A 19,396-nucleotide genomic window follows, 5' to 3' on the forward strand; every position below is an offset into this window, starting at 1 on the left:
ACAATCCACCATGGAAGGGGTTCTTAGAGCATTGCAAACCCCAGAGGGGGTTCCACCATGAAATGCCTCTCCTTTAACTGTAGAGGTCTGGCTAGTACCTCCAAAAAACTAGCCATGCGGAGGTTGATTGAGAATGAACCAACTGATATCATTATGCTGCAAGAGACTTTGGGCAATGCAGATTCTATTGAGCAAACCCTAATTACCATCCTACCATAAATGCATCTTCCACCTGGGGAGGAGTGGGCTTTATAGGCATGGATTTCTTCTCGGCTGAGCTAGGGGAGACCTTGAGGATAATCAATGTATATGGCCCATGCCAGAGGAGAGAGGAATTCTGGCAGTATTTTCTTGGATTAAACTCAACATCTATGAATCAGATTATCATAGGGGGCGATCTTAATTTCTCCATGGGATATGGGGAATCTTGGGGATCACAAGCCCAAGTTGACCCCTTGTTTGATTTCTTTAAGGACATTCTGGACCAGCACCATCTTGTTGACATCCCCATGAACAAGCCTATGCCTACCTGGAGGAACCGGAGAGTAGGGGATGCAGCCCTGGCTAGAAGACTTGATAGATTCCTGAACAAAATCCCCCTGCTTCAGAGATTGACTAGATACAGACAATGGGTGGGGACAGGGGGGAAATCTTATCATTCTCCTATTTACCTAGAGATTCTTGGACCAGATGCAAAGCCAAAGGCACCTTGCAGATTCAATCATGTCTGGCTCCAAGATGAGGAATATACAAGACTAGTCAAGGCCTTTTGGGTATCCCACCCTATATCTCACCACAGAACAGTGGCGGAGGGATTTTGCCACAACCTTTCTCAGCTAAAACAACTAACCATGGCCTAGGAAAAGGCGAAGAAGGCCAAGGATGATCAATAGATTTTGGCCATTGAAGCAGAGTTGGAATTGTTGGTGGATGAAAAGAATCTTGGCTTTACCTCAGCAGAAGAGAAGAATAAGCTGATTGAGCTTTAGGAGCAGAAAGACAAGATTCTCAAGGAAAGGGAAGAATCATGGAGACTGAAGAGCAGGGCCATTTGGTTAAAGGCAGGAGATGAAAACACCAAATTTTACCAAAATTTTTCCAAGGGAAGGAAGACTACAAACACGATTTGGAAAATGCCCCTTCCTGATGGAGAGCAAGCTGACAATTTTCAAAAACTCTCTAGACTAGGCACCTCCCACTTTCGAAATTTGTTTAGATCTCCCCATGAGGCCAATCTAGCAGATATCATACAAGTGGTTGGACTCTTCCCTCGCTTTGTAGGGGAGGAAGAAGAAAATGATTTGACTTCACCTGTCACTCTGGAGGAACTTGAGGGGGTATTAAAGTGGTTCAAAAAGGATAAAAGCCCGGGTCCTGACGGGTGGACTATAGAATTCTATTTGGCTTTTTATGATCTATTGGCCTTGGATCTTCAGGTAGTGGAGGAATGTCGATCATCTGGTAGATTGTACAATGCTATCAACTCTACCTTCATCGCCCTCATCCCTAAAACTGATTCCCCTACCTCCTTTGATGATTTTTGGCCCATTTCCCTCTGCAATTGCCTTTATAAGATTATCTCCAAAATCATTGCTAATCGTATCAGGCCTATCCTTTCTCAGCATATCCTCCCTGAACAATTTGCTTTCCTTGAAGACCGCCAGATTCATGAAGCTATTGGCACTGCTCAAGAAGCCATTCATTCCATCCGTGCCCGCAGACTAAAAGGTATCATCCTCAAAATTGACCTGGCCAAGGCCTTTGATAGAGTGGACTGGACTTATATCAAAATGCTGCTTATCCACCTAGGCTTCCCCCTCTCATTTACCAATTGGATAATGGCTTGCATATCAACCCCCTCCTATAGTCTGCTCATTAATGGCTCTGCCTCTCCTTTTTTCCATGCTGAAAGGGGTCTCAGGCAAGGCTGCCCACTCTCACCGCTCCTCTTTCTGCTTGTTATGGAATGTCTAAGCAGACTCATCTATCATGAAAAGCAGAATGGTAGATTGTCAGGTTTGAAGATTACTTATTAGTGTTACCTGATGCATCTCCTGTTTGTGGATGATTTCCTCATCTTCTTGGATAGAAGTATACGAGATTCGATCACTCTTGATAAGATCCTTGCCTCTTTTTACAGATCCACTGGTATGTCGGAAAACCACACAAAATCAACTATTTCCGAGGCTTACACTTCTACACAAGAGTCCAATCTTGCCTTGCATCATTTCCCATATAACCCTCAACCTCTGGATTAGGAGTTCAAATATTTGGGTTTTTGGATCAAGCCTTTGGGACACAAGATAGCGGATTTGACTTGGCTAATCTCCAAATTTGAGAAGAGGATCTCACACTGGAGCCATCACTTTCTATCCAGAGCAGGAAGGCTGGTGCTCATTAAATTAGTCTTGGAGGCCACACTTGTATTCTAGATGGCTTTAGCCTGATTCCTAGAGGTATACTAGCCTGAATCAAGAAAATTTGTCGCAGATATCTCTGGAATGGGAGACTGGATAAGCGAGTTTTTGCATGGATTAGATGGGATAATATTGCCATGCCTAAAAAGTGGGGAGGATGGGGTCTTAAAGATCTATCATCCTTTGCACATGCTTTGGCTACGAAAATGGGATGGACATTACTTACCAAGAAAAATCTCTGGACGTCTATCTCATACCATAAATACATCTATCCCTTACAAGTCATGGATTGGATCCGACTGCCTGGCTAGAACAGAACATGCATCTCATCGGTGTGGAAAGCTCTATTGTACTCGCTCCCCCTCATTCATAGTCATCTTACTTGGAGAATCAATGATGGAACCAGGGCTCGCATTGGAATGGATCCATGGACAGGTGGAGGAGGGAGATGTTACCTCCCTCGTGAGCTTATTCGATTACTCGATCAACAGAACATTAAAGTAATAGCTCATATTGCAGACCATGAGAATTCATCCATTTACACACAAGCATGGAAATCGGCAGCGCAGTTAAATTTGCCTCCTATCTGGCACCACAATTGGGAGGATTACACAAGCGCTTTGAGTGAATCCCACATCCGCATCAAGGAAGGCCCAGATGAGCTCATGTGGAACAAGGCCGAATCTGGATACTACTCCCCCAAGGAAGGTTACCTGTGTCTGATTAATAACAAACAACCAGAAATCACTCAGAGTTGGTGGAAGCTCATCTGGAAATTAAAGACTCCACCCCGGACCAAACTCTTTTTCTGGTGCATTCTCCGAAATAAGGTCCCTACTGGGGACTCGCTTATGCACAGATCTGTGTATGGTCCCACCTGGTGCATACTCTGCAAACAGCAATCTGAATCGACCATTCATCTTTTCCTTACCTGCAAAACCACAAAACAAATATGGAAGGACGTGGCTGAGGAAATTAGGTTCACGGGAGCATGGGAGGGTGAAAACATCACAGCAGCATGGGATGTCTGGAACCGAGCACATGCTGGAACTAACCTCACATGTCTTCCTCTCATCATTTGCTGGGAAATTTGGCTGGCAAGGAACAAATTGATCTTCGAAAATGGCTCGATTCGCCAGCAATCCATTATTGCCAAAATAGCAGCATATCATGAATTACTTGAATATACTCCTCCTCGTTCTCGCAGACCAATTACCCCCGGCCCCATAGACCACTCTTCACCATGGGAATTTTTCAATGGAGCTGCTCAACAACATGGATGTGGGGGGGGCTTCATTCTATATCTATCAGATCAGCATTATTACAAAGTCAAGATGGGCTTAGGCGTAGGAACAAACAATTTTGTAGAACTCATAACTCTTCATCATCTTATGCATTTTGCTTTAAATCATGAATGCATAGACTTACAGATATATGGGGACTCAAATATTATCATAAATTGGATCAATATGAAAACTAGATGTCACGTGCACACACTCTTAAATATTCTGGATGAAGTTATGCATCTCAAATCTCAATTTAATACCATTCTTGTTCGTCATATCTACAGGGAGCATAACCACAGTGCCGACGGATTATCCAAGGAAGCCACACACCTGCCAGGAGGACAATGGATAATCCAAGAACAGAGGGGTACCTCTCAGTACCAGTACTTCCACAGGCCTTATATAGATCAAATCTACCATCAGGTGGATGGTCACTGAATTTTTGAAGAACTATCGAGTATATATGATGATGTAGATAATTTAGTTTTATTTATGATCAACATCCTGCGAGGTGCAAATATGTTTTTATATAGAATACCATTACAGCATCATCCTGCGTGATGACTTTTTGATTTTGACACAGACATGTACAGGAATGGTTTGTAGATATTATAGATACATGGGTGCAATCCACATATGCTGAACAACATATACTATATGTAATTTTTCACCATATAATGAAAGACTACGATTTTTCCGGTGGAAAAAAAAGTAAAGTGAAATGTTTGGGTTTAATCAAGGATTTGGTTGTATCTCTCACTCAAATTCCAAAAAAAAAATCCTAATGATGGATATATTTGTTGTTTATATTTCTCCAAATTTTGATATGCTTTTATCAAGGTCATGGGCTGCAAAATTGAAAGGTACTTTATAGATGGATATGTCATATGCCATTATTTCTACTTTTGGATAGCCAAGGACATTTTACAGAGACACCTTGATGAAATACATGGTAAGTGGCAAGAAAGGGCCTAATAACCATCCTATTTATTCAGTTCATTCTGATATGGATACTTTCATATTGTATAATAATTTTTGTTTGGAGGAAGAAAGTAAAAACAGGTTCCGTATATTAGAAGAGAAAGAAGGTGAATGGCAGGAAACAAAATCAAAACATAAACATGGGGATGATGGCTTCTGGAACATGGAATTTGATGGAGAAGTTAGTAAAGAAGGGGCTAGAGCTAGTGTGTGGATAATTAGCCCAAAGGTGGAAAAGTCAAAGTTATGTTCTATCAATCTAGCCTTTGATTGTACAAACAATGTGGCTAAGTATGTGTTGTTCTGTACAACAACCCCCCATTTCATAAAAAATTTCTTTCTAACTATAATATGAAATGGGTCCCTTTTAAACATAGATGTGTGAATAAATTGGTATCAACTCATCATTAGAAAATCCTTAATCAAAAGGTCCAAAGGAAATGTTATATTATAAACCTTTTGAACAAATATGAAATCGGTCTTATGAATAAATATAAAATTCTTTATTATTGCGATAAAGCGATCGCAAGATCGCATATCGCAACAACAAGGAAAACATAATGCAAAGACCCATTGACTTACCCCGATCCGAAAAGTGAATAACTATCGGTTATCGGGAAAGGCAAGCAAATATAACGAAAGGCCCTCCCCTATTTCTCCGATGCGATATCGCTATCGGCAATCGGGGGATATAACGCAGCGCAAGTTTAAGACACCTTTAAATCTCCTGATGCGATAAGGTGTATTGCTATCGGGGATCGGTGATTTTGCAATAACATAAGTATTACGACCCGAGCTCATCTCCGATTGCGATCCGATAAATCAAGGCGCGAGTTTCAAAATAGATTTAAAAGGCTTGCATGCATTATTTTGGATTATTATTAAAAGCCTTCCCGTTCCCGATAGCGATTTACTTGTGATTATCCGCCAAAAAACTCAAGCCACGCTTGAATGAATCATTTGGCATATAAACGATATGATGAGTATTTAAAATGATTGACAGGTTAAGCGGCCAATTAATGAAGCAGTTATGCCGAGATCTTCCCTGAGATTGTATCTGTGGCAGTATCATTTTAATCCTTCATTATTCACTAATTCTTTCATATTGGCTCACATTACCTATTCTCTGTATCACATTCATTTTATTCCTTGCGCAGAGCTCCGCCGAAACAACAAGTTCAGACAAATGGGAAAGAAATCCAAGAGATCCGCGGCAGCAGCGGCTCCCGCAGTAATAGGGCAATCCACCACTGATCCAGGACCAAGCAAAAAGGGATTGATTTCAGACACTACGTGTCTTGGCCTTGGAAACACAAGTTGGCAAAGCATATATAATTTAATTGAAGCAGAGGAGCCTGAGACAGTATCAGTACAAGCTACCGCAGATTCAACTAGAAAATCAGAGGCTTCCCTGAAAGATTTAGCTGACTCATATCTACACCGAATAGCAGCTCGTGAAAAAATTCTTCCATACACTGATGTAGTGCGATGGGCAGTAGAGGAGATCCTTGTTTTAAATAGAACATTTTGCACAGTTGACGGAAGGGTCTTTGGCTCATTTCAACCTGATGACTTAAGGAAAATGTATCACTTGCCCGAACCTCAAAAGAAATACAATAAAACCTTTCTTGAGAAGTTCGCAAGTGAGAATGAGACTGAATCGGCCCCAATTCGGGAGTGGAGACAGAACCCCGCAAGGCACAAACATGAATCTTCAGGTAAGTACTCTGTAGATTCATTATGTTCTCCTTACTGTTATGCCAGGGCAATGATGTGTAGAATTTGGGGATTACATGATTCTGCAAAATTCACTATTGAAATGGTTCCTTTAATGGAAGCGGCAGTTAACAGTGAAGTAATGGATTGGGGAAATATATTGTCAGATAAATTAGCCACTGCAATTCTTGAGTTTAGAGAAAAAACTCGCGTGACCGATAGGTCTATTCCTCCGTTTTATTTTAGTGCTTATATTTTAGATACTCTTTGTTTCAATTCTGAATTTCCTATACTGGGGTGGAGATGGACTTCACAAGACCCCATGCCAATTCACATTTATCACCAAAAGTTATGGAAAGCGCACTATAAGGACCACTTGTACCAAATCTGTAATGGTTTTATGTTGCCTATTTACTATGCCATTTTTGATAAGCCTACCCCAAAGATTTCTTCAGAAGCAGAGGTTGACCTAACCGCTCTAGGAAATTGGTTTGGGGAAGATAAGTTCACATACATAAGGGTTTTTGGTAGCCTTGCAAGACCTCATGTCCTTCCTCTGTACATACCTGACAAGCTGTTAGCCCGAGAATTGGCCTATCAAATTACAACCGCAGGAACATCCAAGACTCTTAGGACTTCAAAAAAGCAGGCTTGGCCTACTTTTCCTTTGAGATGCGGTGTTTATACTTTGCACGACTACAAGCATGTGGAGAAGGAGGCAGAGAAAATAAACATGCTTAATCTTGCAACCATTCCTAATAGGCAATTCGATCCAAGGAAAGTTGCCTATACCGTGCTTGAACAAGCCAAACTTACAAGGTTTGATCATGAGAAAGATGATTTTGATGACTTGTTTTCTTCGGCAGAGTCATTATTCCAGGTACAAACACTGGCCAAAATGAGATATAACGATGAAAGGCTAGTAGAATTCAATAAGCTCAGAGAACAGAGGTTGCAAACTCTACCTCTGGACTTATTAGCTACTACCCCGACAACAAAATCAAGCGAGCCTGAACAGCAACTCATTGACAAACCTTCTGTTGTAGCAAAGATTCTCGAGAGAGGAAAAGAACTAGAATAGGAGAAAGAGTAGAAAAAAAGAACAAGATAAGGGTGAAAATATCAATGTGGATACTCAGATTGATCCTAAACTACTCCAAGAATGGCAGCAATTTGACTCCATTATAAGCAATCTGGAAGGTCCAAAAGGTGCCAATACACCCAAAGTAACAGATGGACAAGATACAGCATCAACAAAGGTTCCGAATGAAGGAACCAGCGGCCTACCCCCTAGCACGGATTTAGAAATGATTCCAAAAGATCCCTCCGATCAAATTATTTTGCAGGTGGAGGACATACCTCCATTAGATGTCTTTTACAGTCCCAAACACAGGGCTGTAGTGAAAAGACAGAGGAAAAGGAGAAGACTTGATCAATCTTCCCTGTTTCCAGCACAAACAGAGACAGCTAATGTAGTGTGGAAAGAAGAGTTTAACCCTTCCAATGACCTAACAAAGCTTTCTCAGTATGCCGGAGCTTATTCGGCAGCCACTATGGACAAGGCATCGGAAGTAAGTAATCTACTTAAAGAAAAGGACCAAGCAATTGTTTTGTTGCAATCACAGGTGTCTGAAGCACAACAGAAAATTGAACAGTTGGAACAGCAATTATCAACACAGCAGCAATTAAACAATCAATTGAATAAGCAATTGCTTGAAGAAAAACAGAGAATAGACTCAAGCGCAATACAAAAGAAAAAATAATTATCCGAAGCATTGGCCAGGTTAAAGACAATGAATGAACTAATGATGAAAACGAAAGATGAGCAAATCGCTCAGCTGTCACTTCAAGTAGAGAAGTTCAAGAGTCTTCCGCAACCTGCTGATTTCAGATCCGAAGCGCTACAGATTAACAAAGCATTGGTTACACAGTTAAGACTGTTATGTCATAACATTTCTCTGGTTGAGCCCCTTTGTGATATAATGGCATCAATAGTTGACAAATCAGTCGATGCTAGGCAGGATTTGGAACAGGCCGATGAGACTCTGACAAACTTTCTTGCTTGGCAAGACACCAATGAGGGGCAGGCAGCAAATCTACCCAAAATCCTAGAATCACACAAGGAGATCCTTTTCTTAGAATGGCAGTCACAGCTGATGAAAGCAGAGAGAGAGGTTTCCAGATGTAGATTATCTACAAGTAATTTAATTGAGTTAATCAATAACACTCTTTATCTGTCTAACATGATTTCACAATGCACCCCAGGTAAATTGCTGTCAGCCAAGACATTGGAGCAAGCATGCAATCAAGAGTTGGAGAAGAATGGAAGATTAATCGCCGGCATCCAAAGTTTAACTTGGGATACCTATTGGTTTTTCTTAGTAAAACCATACAGTCAAAGGGCCGCCCTCAAGTGTTTAACCGATGCGATCGGTTGTATCATTCCCGAAATACATGATGCCACATACTCAGCTCAACTCCATTCTCGTCTCAGTCGTCCTCCAGAATTGGAACCGATGCTTGCAATCTGCCAACTCAAATCAAAAGGAGAACAGCCAAAACAATGAATCATGTTGTCGACTACCAACAAACCTATTGTGGAGAAGATATTCAAGATTTAGTTGTACCAATTAAATAGCATTTTATTTTTGTAGTTAGTTAGTTTAATTAGTATTTATAGACCCTTTCATGCATTTAGAAAGGGTCCTCAGTTTTTGTATAAAACTCAAACCTGGAAGTTGCACTATTGTGCTTCTGGTATATTTTTTATAAAGACTGGGCCAGTATTCCAAATTCTAACGAAGAAAGCTTTTATGGGATGTGCACTATTGCCTTGATGTGAAAGTATTTCTAAGTTGGAAAAAGGAATTTGAATGCGATTGATATCGGGAATGATTCACAGCACATATGGTACTATTATCTATGATCTTGTTTCATTCTTTTATGTGAATCGTCATTTGATTACTCTTGCTATCATTGGATATATGTATGTGTTTTCAACAACAATCCTTATATTTTTCACTATTGAATGTTTAAGGAATGTTATTCTTTTAGTCATATATGTATCAGTGATATATAAAGGATAAGTGTAATAATGTTTTAATGATTACTTTGTTCAACTACTTGAACAAAGTAATTATCATATGAATGAATGTCTTTGTTTACCAATAGAGTCATCTATATGCCTGTTTGTGGATAAAGATTATCAAACGTTACACTAAAAACATAAATTTCCCGGGATAGGATAGTTATTCATATTTTTACTTTTTAGATTAAATCATTCATCCATTACCATTTTATTAGAGAACCACTCATTTATCCATCCCCTTTTATTCATCATTGGGAAACTGGTCCCATTATTTCCAGTCGGAGCCACCACACCAAACGGAAAAGGAGTTGCATTAAGGTCTGGACCGGGCGGTTTTCCCCGATGTTGTTGCAGCGATTTTCGAGGCATCAACAATATGAAGCATTGATTTTGGGATTGCAAATTTTGAAAGACTTGGGGGGGAAGAGGATTTCATTCCATGGGGATTTAGATCTCATTATCAATCAAATTAAAGGTGTGTATCAAACAGAACACCCTAGGATGAGGACCCATAGGAATGTTGTCCTATAAATTTTGTAGTTGTTTTTAGAATATGATTTACCTTTGATTCCTAGAGAGAATAATATGATAGTTGATACATTGGCCACCTCAGCAAGTGTGTTGAAGATTCCTATTTATCACAATAAGAAGTATGAAATTGAATTCAAACATAGACCAGCAGTCCCATATAATTTAAAATATCGGTAAGTGTTTAAAGATGACAAACATCTTAATAATTTTGCAAATTTCTGAGGAATTTTCTAGTTTGCACATAGTTGATGAAAATGTTGTGATGAGGATGAACAACAGGTTTTTGATTTAGTTTCAAATGGTTTTGAGAATCAAGTTGTAGATCTTGAGGTCATACAGTTGAAGAATAATGTGATACCAAAAGGTTTGGTCCCTCTTGAGAAGTTGTTTGATCAGAATGATGTAGCTAAGAAACCCAAAGTAGCTCCCATAGAGATTGAAGTAGCGGACTACAATATAGGGACAGAGAAGCAACCTAAAATGGTCAATATTTCTATATCTTTGACTCATGAAGATAGATAGAAATATCTTGATCTTTTGAAGGAATACTCATATATTTTTTCCCAGGGATATGAAGACCTCAAAGTGTATGATAAGAGCATTATTCAACATACAATTCCAATCAAGTAGGATCAGAAACCTTTTAAACAAAAGTCGACAAGAAACAATCCATGGTTGCTTCCTCTTATTGAAAAGAAAGTGAGAAAATTGTTTGATGCCAAAATTATTGTTCCTTTAAGGTTTTAAAAATGGCTTTCTAATTTGTTCCCTGTAAGAAAGAAGACTGGTGAAATAAGGCTTTGTGTTCATTTCAGAAACCTCAACAAAGTGTCTCTTACAGATAATTATACTTTGCCTAAGATGGACCATATATTGAAAAAAGTGGTGGGCTCTAAGAGGATATATATGCTTGATCGTTTCTCAGGTTACATTCATATTTTGGTGCAACACGATGACCAGGAAAAGGAACATCATCACACCATGGGTAACCTTCATGTATGCCAAAATTCTCTTTGGGTTGATGAATGCAGGGGGCGCATTTCAATGGGCCATGGATATTTCATTTGCTGATGAAACTGATAAGTTCATTGTAGTTTACCTTGATGATATCATTGTATTTTCAAAATCTGATTATGATCATTTGCAACATTTAAGACAGGTTTTTGACAAGTGCAGAAGGTTTGGCATATCTTTAAATCCAAAGAAGTCAAATTTTTCAATGGAGGAAGACAAATTGTTGGGGCATATAATCTCAAAGGATGGTATTAAAATTGATCCAAACAGGGTTGTTGCAATTCATAAAATTGACATTCCAAGGAATAAGAAGGAGGTTCAGTCATTTTTGGGGAGAGTTAATTTTTTGAGAAGGTTCATTCCTAACTTAGCAAAAATTATAAGGTTTTTGACCAACATGTTGAGAAAGGAAAGTGAAATCAGATGGATAGTTGAAACAAAGAAGTTTTTTTATGAGGTAAAATAGACCTTGGCTAGTGCTCCTATTTTAGCTAGTCCAGATTATACTAAAGACTTTATCCTCTTCTCTTTTGCATCAGAACACACCATTGCAACAATATTAATGCAAAAACATCATTGAGGTGATGAACATTCAATAGCCATCTTTAGCAGGTGTTTGAGGGATTCTTCTCTTAAGTACAATATTATGGATAAGTAAACCTATGCATTGGTTAAACCCTTGAAATATTTTAGGGTTTATGTACTTCATTCACATGTGATTAATTATGTCCCAAATGTTTTTGTAAAATACATTCTAACACAACCTAATCCTGAAGGTAGAAGTGGCAGATGGATAGTAGTTATTCTTGAGTATGATGTGGAGATTAAGCCTACCAAGCTGGTAAAGGGTCAAGGATTGGAAAAATTGATGGCTAATTCAAATCTGAATGTATTGGACATAAATTTTATGGTTGGTTTGTCAGATGACAATGATTTAGAACCTTCTCAACAGGTATTTGAAAATTTTCTTTCCTCTCCATGGTATGTTGATTTTGTATATGTTTTACAACACTTACAGGCTCCTCCAGGGATGACAAAAACAAAGGAAAGATTTCTAAAACTAAAGGTTGTGAAATTCTGCATTTTGAATCAATTTATGTATTGGAAAGACTCAAGGAGTGTCTTGCTAAAAGTTTTACTGGAGGATGAGGCACGGAAGGTTATGGAAGAATTTCACAAAGGGGTTTGTGGAGGTCACCATTTTTGGAAAGCCACAACTAACAAGATTTTGAGGGTTGGTTTTTACTGGCCAACCTTGTTTGTTAATGTTTATAAAATGGTTTCAAGCTTCCACGAATGTCAAAATTTTGAAGGAAAAAGGAATATGTTGCCTCTACCCATGAAATAAATTGCAGTTGAAGCATCATTCCAGCAGTGAGGTCTTGATTTCATTGGGGAAATACATCCATCATCTTCAACCAAACATAAATGGATTCTGAAAGCCACTAATTATTTTACAAAGTGGATAGAAGTGATACCAACAAGGCAGGCAACAAATACAATCATCATTAAATTTGTAGAAGGTAATATCCTCTCAAGGTTTGGTTGCCCTCATAGAATAATTATTGATAATGATGTTGCTTTCAAGTGCAAGAAAATGATTGAATTATCTCATAAATATCATATTGCATTCAATCACTCTACTTCATATTACCCACAAGGTAATGGTTAAGTTGAGCCTTCAAAGAAGAGTCAGGTGAATATTATAAAGAATGTTTTGTAAGAAAATAAGAAAACATGGCATAAGAAGTTGATCTATGCATTGTGGGTTGATAGAGTGAACACTAAAAAGTCAATTGGTATGTCACCCTTTCAACTGGTGTATGGAACAAATGTTGTTTTTCCTTCTTCCTTGGGAATTCCAATAATGAAGTTGTTGCAGGAAGTAGATGCAGAACCAAATGACTTGCAAAGAAGAATAAATCAGATGATTCAATTGCAGCAAACAAGAGAGGAAGTGTATAACAATACCCAAGCAATCCAGGATAAAATTAAGAATATTTTTAATCAGAGGACAAAAGATAAATATTTTTATGATGGTGAATTGGTTCTAAAGTGGAATTTTAGGAATGAAGATAAAGGTAAATATGGAAAATTTCAAAATATTTGGAGACGATCATTCAACATTTCAACTTTCCATGGGAGTAATGCATATTTGTTGAAGGACTCGACAAGAGAGTTTCTTGTTGGAGTGCATGTAAATGGAAGGTTTCTCAATCATTGTTTTACTAAAAATCAATTGCTTTTGATCACTTCATTGTATATAGCCATCCAATTTTTAGTGTTGCAGGTGTGGGCAACTGTCACTAGAATTTGAAGCCTGAGGAGAAGGCCCTAAGATTTTGATGAATTGCTGCCAATTTTTTAGAATGTGATAAGTCATGAGTCATTCATGAGTTAGTCATGAGGTAGTCATTAGTCAGTCATGAGCATTCATGAGTTAGTCATGAGTCAATCATCAGTCATTCATGAGCATTCATGAGTTAGTCATGAGTTAGTTATGTGTCAAATCAAGAGTTAATAAATCCTAATGGCTAAGCTACTAGTCTACGATTTTATTAGCAACTCACAGGGAGGATGTCATCTCCATTGGATCCAATGTTAGTGTCTTATATTATAGTAGTCAAAAACAAGTTTAATCTTTTAAACTTCTTTTGGTAAATGTGTAAAATTTTTGCTATGATATCTTAGAGATAAAGCTATTAGTATTTGTGAAAAATGTAAGATTATATTATTGATGTAATCATGTCATAATTGTGTGAGTGATAATGTAAAGATAGTCATTGATTCCCTAAAGATTGAGTTAAGTGAGTCTAGGGTTGATGTATCATACAAAATCATGAGTGAGCTCATAGTGAGTTGTGTTTTCTCATCATTGGCACAAATTTCTGGGGTCAGGATAACCAGTTAGGTTGTCAAAACAAATTTGTGTAATGAAATCACCCTCTAGAATAACGGCTATGAGACATGTTGCACATCTTTCCTTTGTTGTGTTTTCATGATTAGAGCTTCAAATTATAATAATTGTCCTTGAAAGGTGAGTTTGGTCACCTTGGGAGTTCAAAATCTTGTTTAAACATCTAACAAACTAGAGATCCACTCTTTCTTCCATCGAAATAATTATGGACATCGGTTGGAGCTCACTACCCTAAGTCTGGAGAGGCGTTGCTGCGCTCAGGCACAATCACTGCACTTCTTCAAGTCGAGACATTATCGCCACTTCCAAGTTTCAAATCCTCATTCTCTTGAATGATTCATCTTGTATGATGTTCAATTTTCCCTCAGTTGTCGAAGAAAATTCCTAGATGACCTTACAAAACTTGAATTCATATCTCGTTGTGTTTTCCTTATTGTGCCTAAAGAATTCGTTGTGCTTTCACATAATTGCTACGTTTTATGTTTTATCTATGTCAAAAATTCAAAATTTTGCCTACCACCTATATCCCGGAGCCTGAAAATTCCATATAAGTGGTCTGGAGTCTCACAACCTTGTTGATGCTATCCTAAAACATCAAGAAAACTATTTCCCTCATGCGCTGCGCTTTCTTGTTGTGCCTGTGTATTTGAATTTCCACTATAGATTAAAGAAACAAACTACTGCATTTGGATCTGGAGGTTGGGTTTTTCTTCCTAAACTTGTTAATGTAGGGATTTTATTTCAATTTTTTCCACGGCCAGTCATCTAAAACTATAATTCCATAGCTACTACAATTATTGCACTTTCTTGCTGCACAAGTTGTCAAACACTTTCTCAAGGCTCGAAATATTTGCCTACAACATTATAAGGGAGACCACTCAGTTGGGAACTTAGAGTAGCTCCTTTTCCATTGAAATCATGGTTCTGGCTAGTTAAACTAGGTCCAGTTACCTTCTCTCTATCTCCACTAGATTAAAATATGACTTTCACCTACCAATAGAGAAGAGACATCAAATCAATCCTCTTGCTGATTAGGCAAGAAAGTGATTCTTAAGTTGACTTGGGGCTCAGATAAGCCACAACTAAAGTTTTCCTCTTCAGGAAAAGGACTTCTAAGATGTAGAAACAAGAATTAAAATGCAAAGCTTAACCTATGATGAACTTATCCTATCTCATTTGAAAGAAATGACTAGTCTTTCTCTCAATTGAGAGCAAGCTAAAATGACGGGACAAGAAGCATGTAGGAATTGGAATTGGAATGAAGGAAATAAACCAAGGAAATAGTTCACGAGATCTAATCCTTGTTAAAACAAATACAAACAGCTAAATGCCTAATAAATAGTTACCAGACTCTTAACTGTAAACAGCTTCAACTCCTAATAAAAATATGTATAAGAACGAGAAATTCATTTCATAGTACTGAAGTAGTTCAAATAAAATGCCTTGTAGAAAAGAAAAAAATCTATAACTCTAAATTGTTAGATAGATAGCTAGCCTAAAGAAAACAATGTTTGTTCTTATACAATATCCAGTTTTCAAGATGCATTTTTGATTAATTATGCAAGGTATCTTGATCAGAGTTTTAAATGGGATAACAATTAACATTTAACAATAGTGCTAAAGACAACAAATAACTCATACAATAGAAATGTAATTGAAAACTAAAAACATTTATTTCAATAATTGATGCAAACAATAGTGCCATACAAAAATTACAGAAATAAAGTTTATTATGAATATGAATCAAGTTACAGAACCTCAAAAGTTGACAATAGTGCGAATGAGCATTGAAACTCATGTACAAACATATTGAAAGCTCCTAAATTATTCTGCCTCTTCTCCTAGATTTGAATCCTCCCTAACTTAGCCCAGCGATGGGTTTTTATACATGATTTAGAAATCATAACCATTTCCTTGAATCTCTCAGCAACAGAGTTATTAAATATACAATTAAATGGAAGGATTGCTTTGATTGGGATCTAGAAAAACACCAATGGGACAGTTAAGAACGAATTCCCCAATTTACTCCTTGCAATGCTAAATTAACTTGGTGGTTTTCAACAACTTTCTGCTAATAAAGGATTCATTTTCTTCCTGGAGGAATTTCATTAGGTTGTTTTCATTTTCATCCATATATCAGAAGCCCTCTATCAAAACTGCAATCAAAATTAGCCATTATATACTACAAATAGAGTAAAACAAACTTTGAACAAACTCTCATTAAACCTGAAATTAATATATATCACGACTTTTCTATTAATAAGACAGTGCCCCCCTAGAGGTGACAAATGGTAAGCATTGAAAGGCATCAGAGAAATTCATATCGAAGGTTTAAACATAGTCACACAACAAATCTTACAATATATGGGTGTTACGAAGCGGACGCAATACCAATCCTTAAACCATCATTTATATGCCCAACTTTATAACTAAGTGGTTTTTTTAAATTTAGTGGCTATAATAGTGGCCAAAGGATGATACACGTGGCAAGAGTTGAGTGGTATCGGAGGTAAGCCCATCGAAACTTTTTATAATGTGCGCAAACAAAAAAGTCAATATTGGGAGGCTCTGATATGGAGCGAATGCGATTTGACATTTATTTATTTTTTTAAACTGTATCAGGTCCAAATATCAGAGGTGAATGGATTATTGGGGGTTTTAGAAATGTTACCATTTAAAAGTTCTGATATACAGGTGGATGTGATATTCCAATTAGACCATCATTAATACACATATTGGGTTTAACATATTGTAGCCTGGCAGATATCGAAAGTCGGAGGGGGACGCACATTGAAATATCGAAGATGGAGAGATTATCGAAGATCAGAATAGGAGGTTATATCGCTATCGAAATATCAGTGGGATTGGCATATCGGAATATCGACAATCGGAGGGAGTGTTATATTGGAATTTTTTTAAAACATTTCGCAATTGAAAATCTTTGATAAGTGTCGACCCTGATAGGAACATAAGTAATGATGTGGTAGGTGGGTTCTCCAGTTGGCTATATTAACTTTAAATATATGCCATAAGCCATATAAATATGAGTTCAAACTTTGAATATTTTTAATATAGGTATGATACTATATCAATATATATGTGCCACTTGTTTTAAGATTTAGGCTTAAAGCCTAGGTATGAATCTTGGTCTCGGGGGCTATGAAATGCATGATATAAACATAAATAAATAAAATAATTTCAAATATAGACATTTCCAAAAATATAATTATTTACAAAGTGACAAATTTATAAAAAAAAGGTAAAATACATTATATATGGCCAAAGTAGTAAAAAACATCCAATCTTCAATTAGGTTCTATTTGCAAACCAAATATCGAAATGAGATCAAACGAGTTATGATAGGAAGATAGGAACAAATTGAACTCATTAAATCTATCCAAATACTCAAAATAAAATAGTAATATAACCAATCATTCAACCAAAGGTTCCCCATAATGAGAATTAAGTGAATAATGGTGGGTTGTGTTTTTACCACAACAACACTCTAACCACATTTTAAAACCCTATAATTTATCTCCATTGTGAGCCATGACAAATCCAAATAGGAAGAATCATAAGGGGGAAACATTGTTAGGTTTTCACCTCAAGATCTAGCCTCGATAAACTCAGATCCAACAATTAGGGTTACTTTTGAATAGACTGGTTGGATTAGGTTTTATGAGAAGATACAAGGTTATAATGTTCAACTAACCAAAGAGTTTGCTTTGAATTTCATTGCAGTAGAGGTTTGAATTGGAGAGTTGAGTTTTCCAGTATCAATTGTCACCATTTTAGCTGCTACAAAGATTCCTCTACAAGGAGAACAATGGTTCAAGGGCATGCCTCTAGACATAATTGACTACAAGGATTTCCTAAAGCAAAAATACAAAAACAAGGACTATGGAGCTATTGTGCCAAGAGAATATTTGCTAGAACCCTACAACAAAATCCTTAAGGTCATCCAGAGATATTTCACTTGTGAAGGAAAATTTGGGAGAATTTATTAGTATCATTTTAGGCTATTGATGCATTTCACAAGGAAAAACCTTTTGAATCTTCCTTTCTATTTGTTCAGAAGAATTCATAAATGTTGGCATTATGATGCATGTGTTGTACTTGATGGAAACCAACTCGTAGAAGATCAACTCACTTATATATATCTAGATGAATCTACGGAAGAGATATCAGATGTGACAGAATACATAGGATGCAAGACAGCTCAAAGGAATCAGATGACAATTCTCAGTATGACAAGTTAGCTTTGCCATCAAGTCCAAAGGGGGAGATTGTTGGCATTATGAGACAAGTGTTGTCCTTGATGGAAAATCACACAAATGATAAATTATAGTGCAACAAAGTTATTTTCAAAGTTCACGCACTTTCATGAAGATAAAAGTTTCTTTCATGTAGAGAAAAGTTCACGCACTTTCATGAAGATAAAAGTTTCTTTCATGTAGAGAAAATTTCACGCACTTTCATGAAGATAAAAGTTTCTTTCATGTAGAGAAAAGTTCACGCACTTTCATGCAGAGAAAAGTTTTTTTCATGTAGAGAAACGTTCACGCACTTTCATGCAGAGAAAAGTTTCTTTCATGTAGAGAAAAGTTCATGCACTTTCATGCAAAGAAAAGTTCCCTTCATGCAAGAGAAAAGTTCACGCACTTTCATGATTGGTTCATGGTATTAGTCCGACAGTTTTTGATCTTATGGTTTTGGTCCGTGGTATTGCATCCAAAAGTGTTGATCTCACGCACTTTTATGGTTGGTTCATGGTATTAGTCCGACAGTTTTTTATCCTATGGTTTTGGTCCGTGGTATTGCATCCAAAAGTGTTGATACCAAGTATTGGGTCCGTGGTATTGTGTTATTATGGTTTTGGACCGTGGTATTGTGAAAGGCCTAAGACTATAAAAGAGGAAGGAGATCATTTGGCAAAGGATCATCTGAATTATTGAATATCTGATAAAGTGCTAGATCTAGAATACTGTGATTGGGTTATGGTGCAGATATGGATCTGAGCTAAAGAGGGATCTCACCGGTTGATGGAGAACAATATCTAAGGATAGATCGGGATCAAATAGTTTGAAATGAACTATCTCTATATGATTGATTATGTTTATTCTAGATCTGTATAATGACGAATGTAATGATCATAACTGGGTATAACTAAAGTTTGAAATCGCTGCAAGTCATGATTGCATATTTATAGATCTGTATGCGGGTTGGCTTTGGTATAAGCACGTATGTACGCAGGTTTGATTCATTGTAGTAGTGTATACCATTTGAGCTATGATGTTTGAAGTTATAGGTGGTTCTGTTTGTTGATGACAGTTTAAAGGTGTCAGTATTCTGCATATCCTGTTTGGTTGATTATGTTTAACTTTAGTATTAATGGATGAGAACTAATATTGGATCAAGATCATAATGACTCATATTTATGTGATCT

General features: G+C 37.3%; 1 protein-coding gene across 1 annotated transcript; it reads left to right on the forward strand.

Annotated features, from left to right (window-relative positions):
• Positions 1–257: 257 nt before the first annotated feature.
• On the forward strand, positions 258–860 carry LOC149244419 (uncharacterized). The gene has a single exon (XM_089371537.1). It carries the CDS (start codon positions 258–260, stop codon positions 858–860), a length of 603 nt encoding a protein of 200 aa, XP_089227663.1.
• Positions 861–19,396: the final 18,536 nt, after the last annotated feature.

The sequence above is a fragment of the Pinus tabuliformis genome, chromosome 8 (assembly GCF_031772625.1).
Source record: "Pinus tabuliformis cultivar Carrire ecotype Pingquan chromosome 8, CPIR1, whole genome shotgun sequence".
Classification (NCBI taxonomy): domain Eukaryota; kingdom Viridiplantae; phylum Streptophyta; class Pinopsida; order Pinales; family Pinaceae; genus Pinus; species Pinus tabuliformis.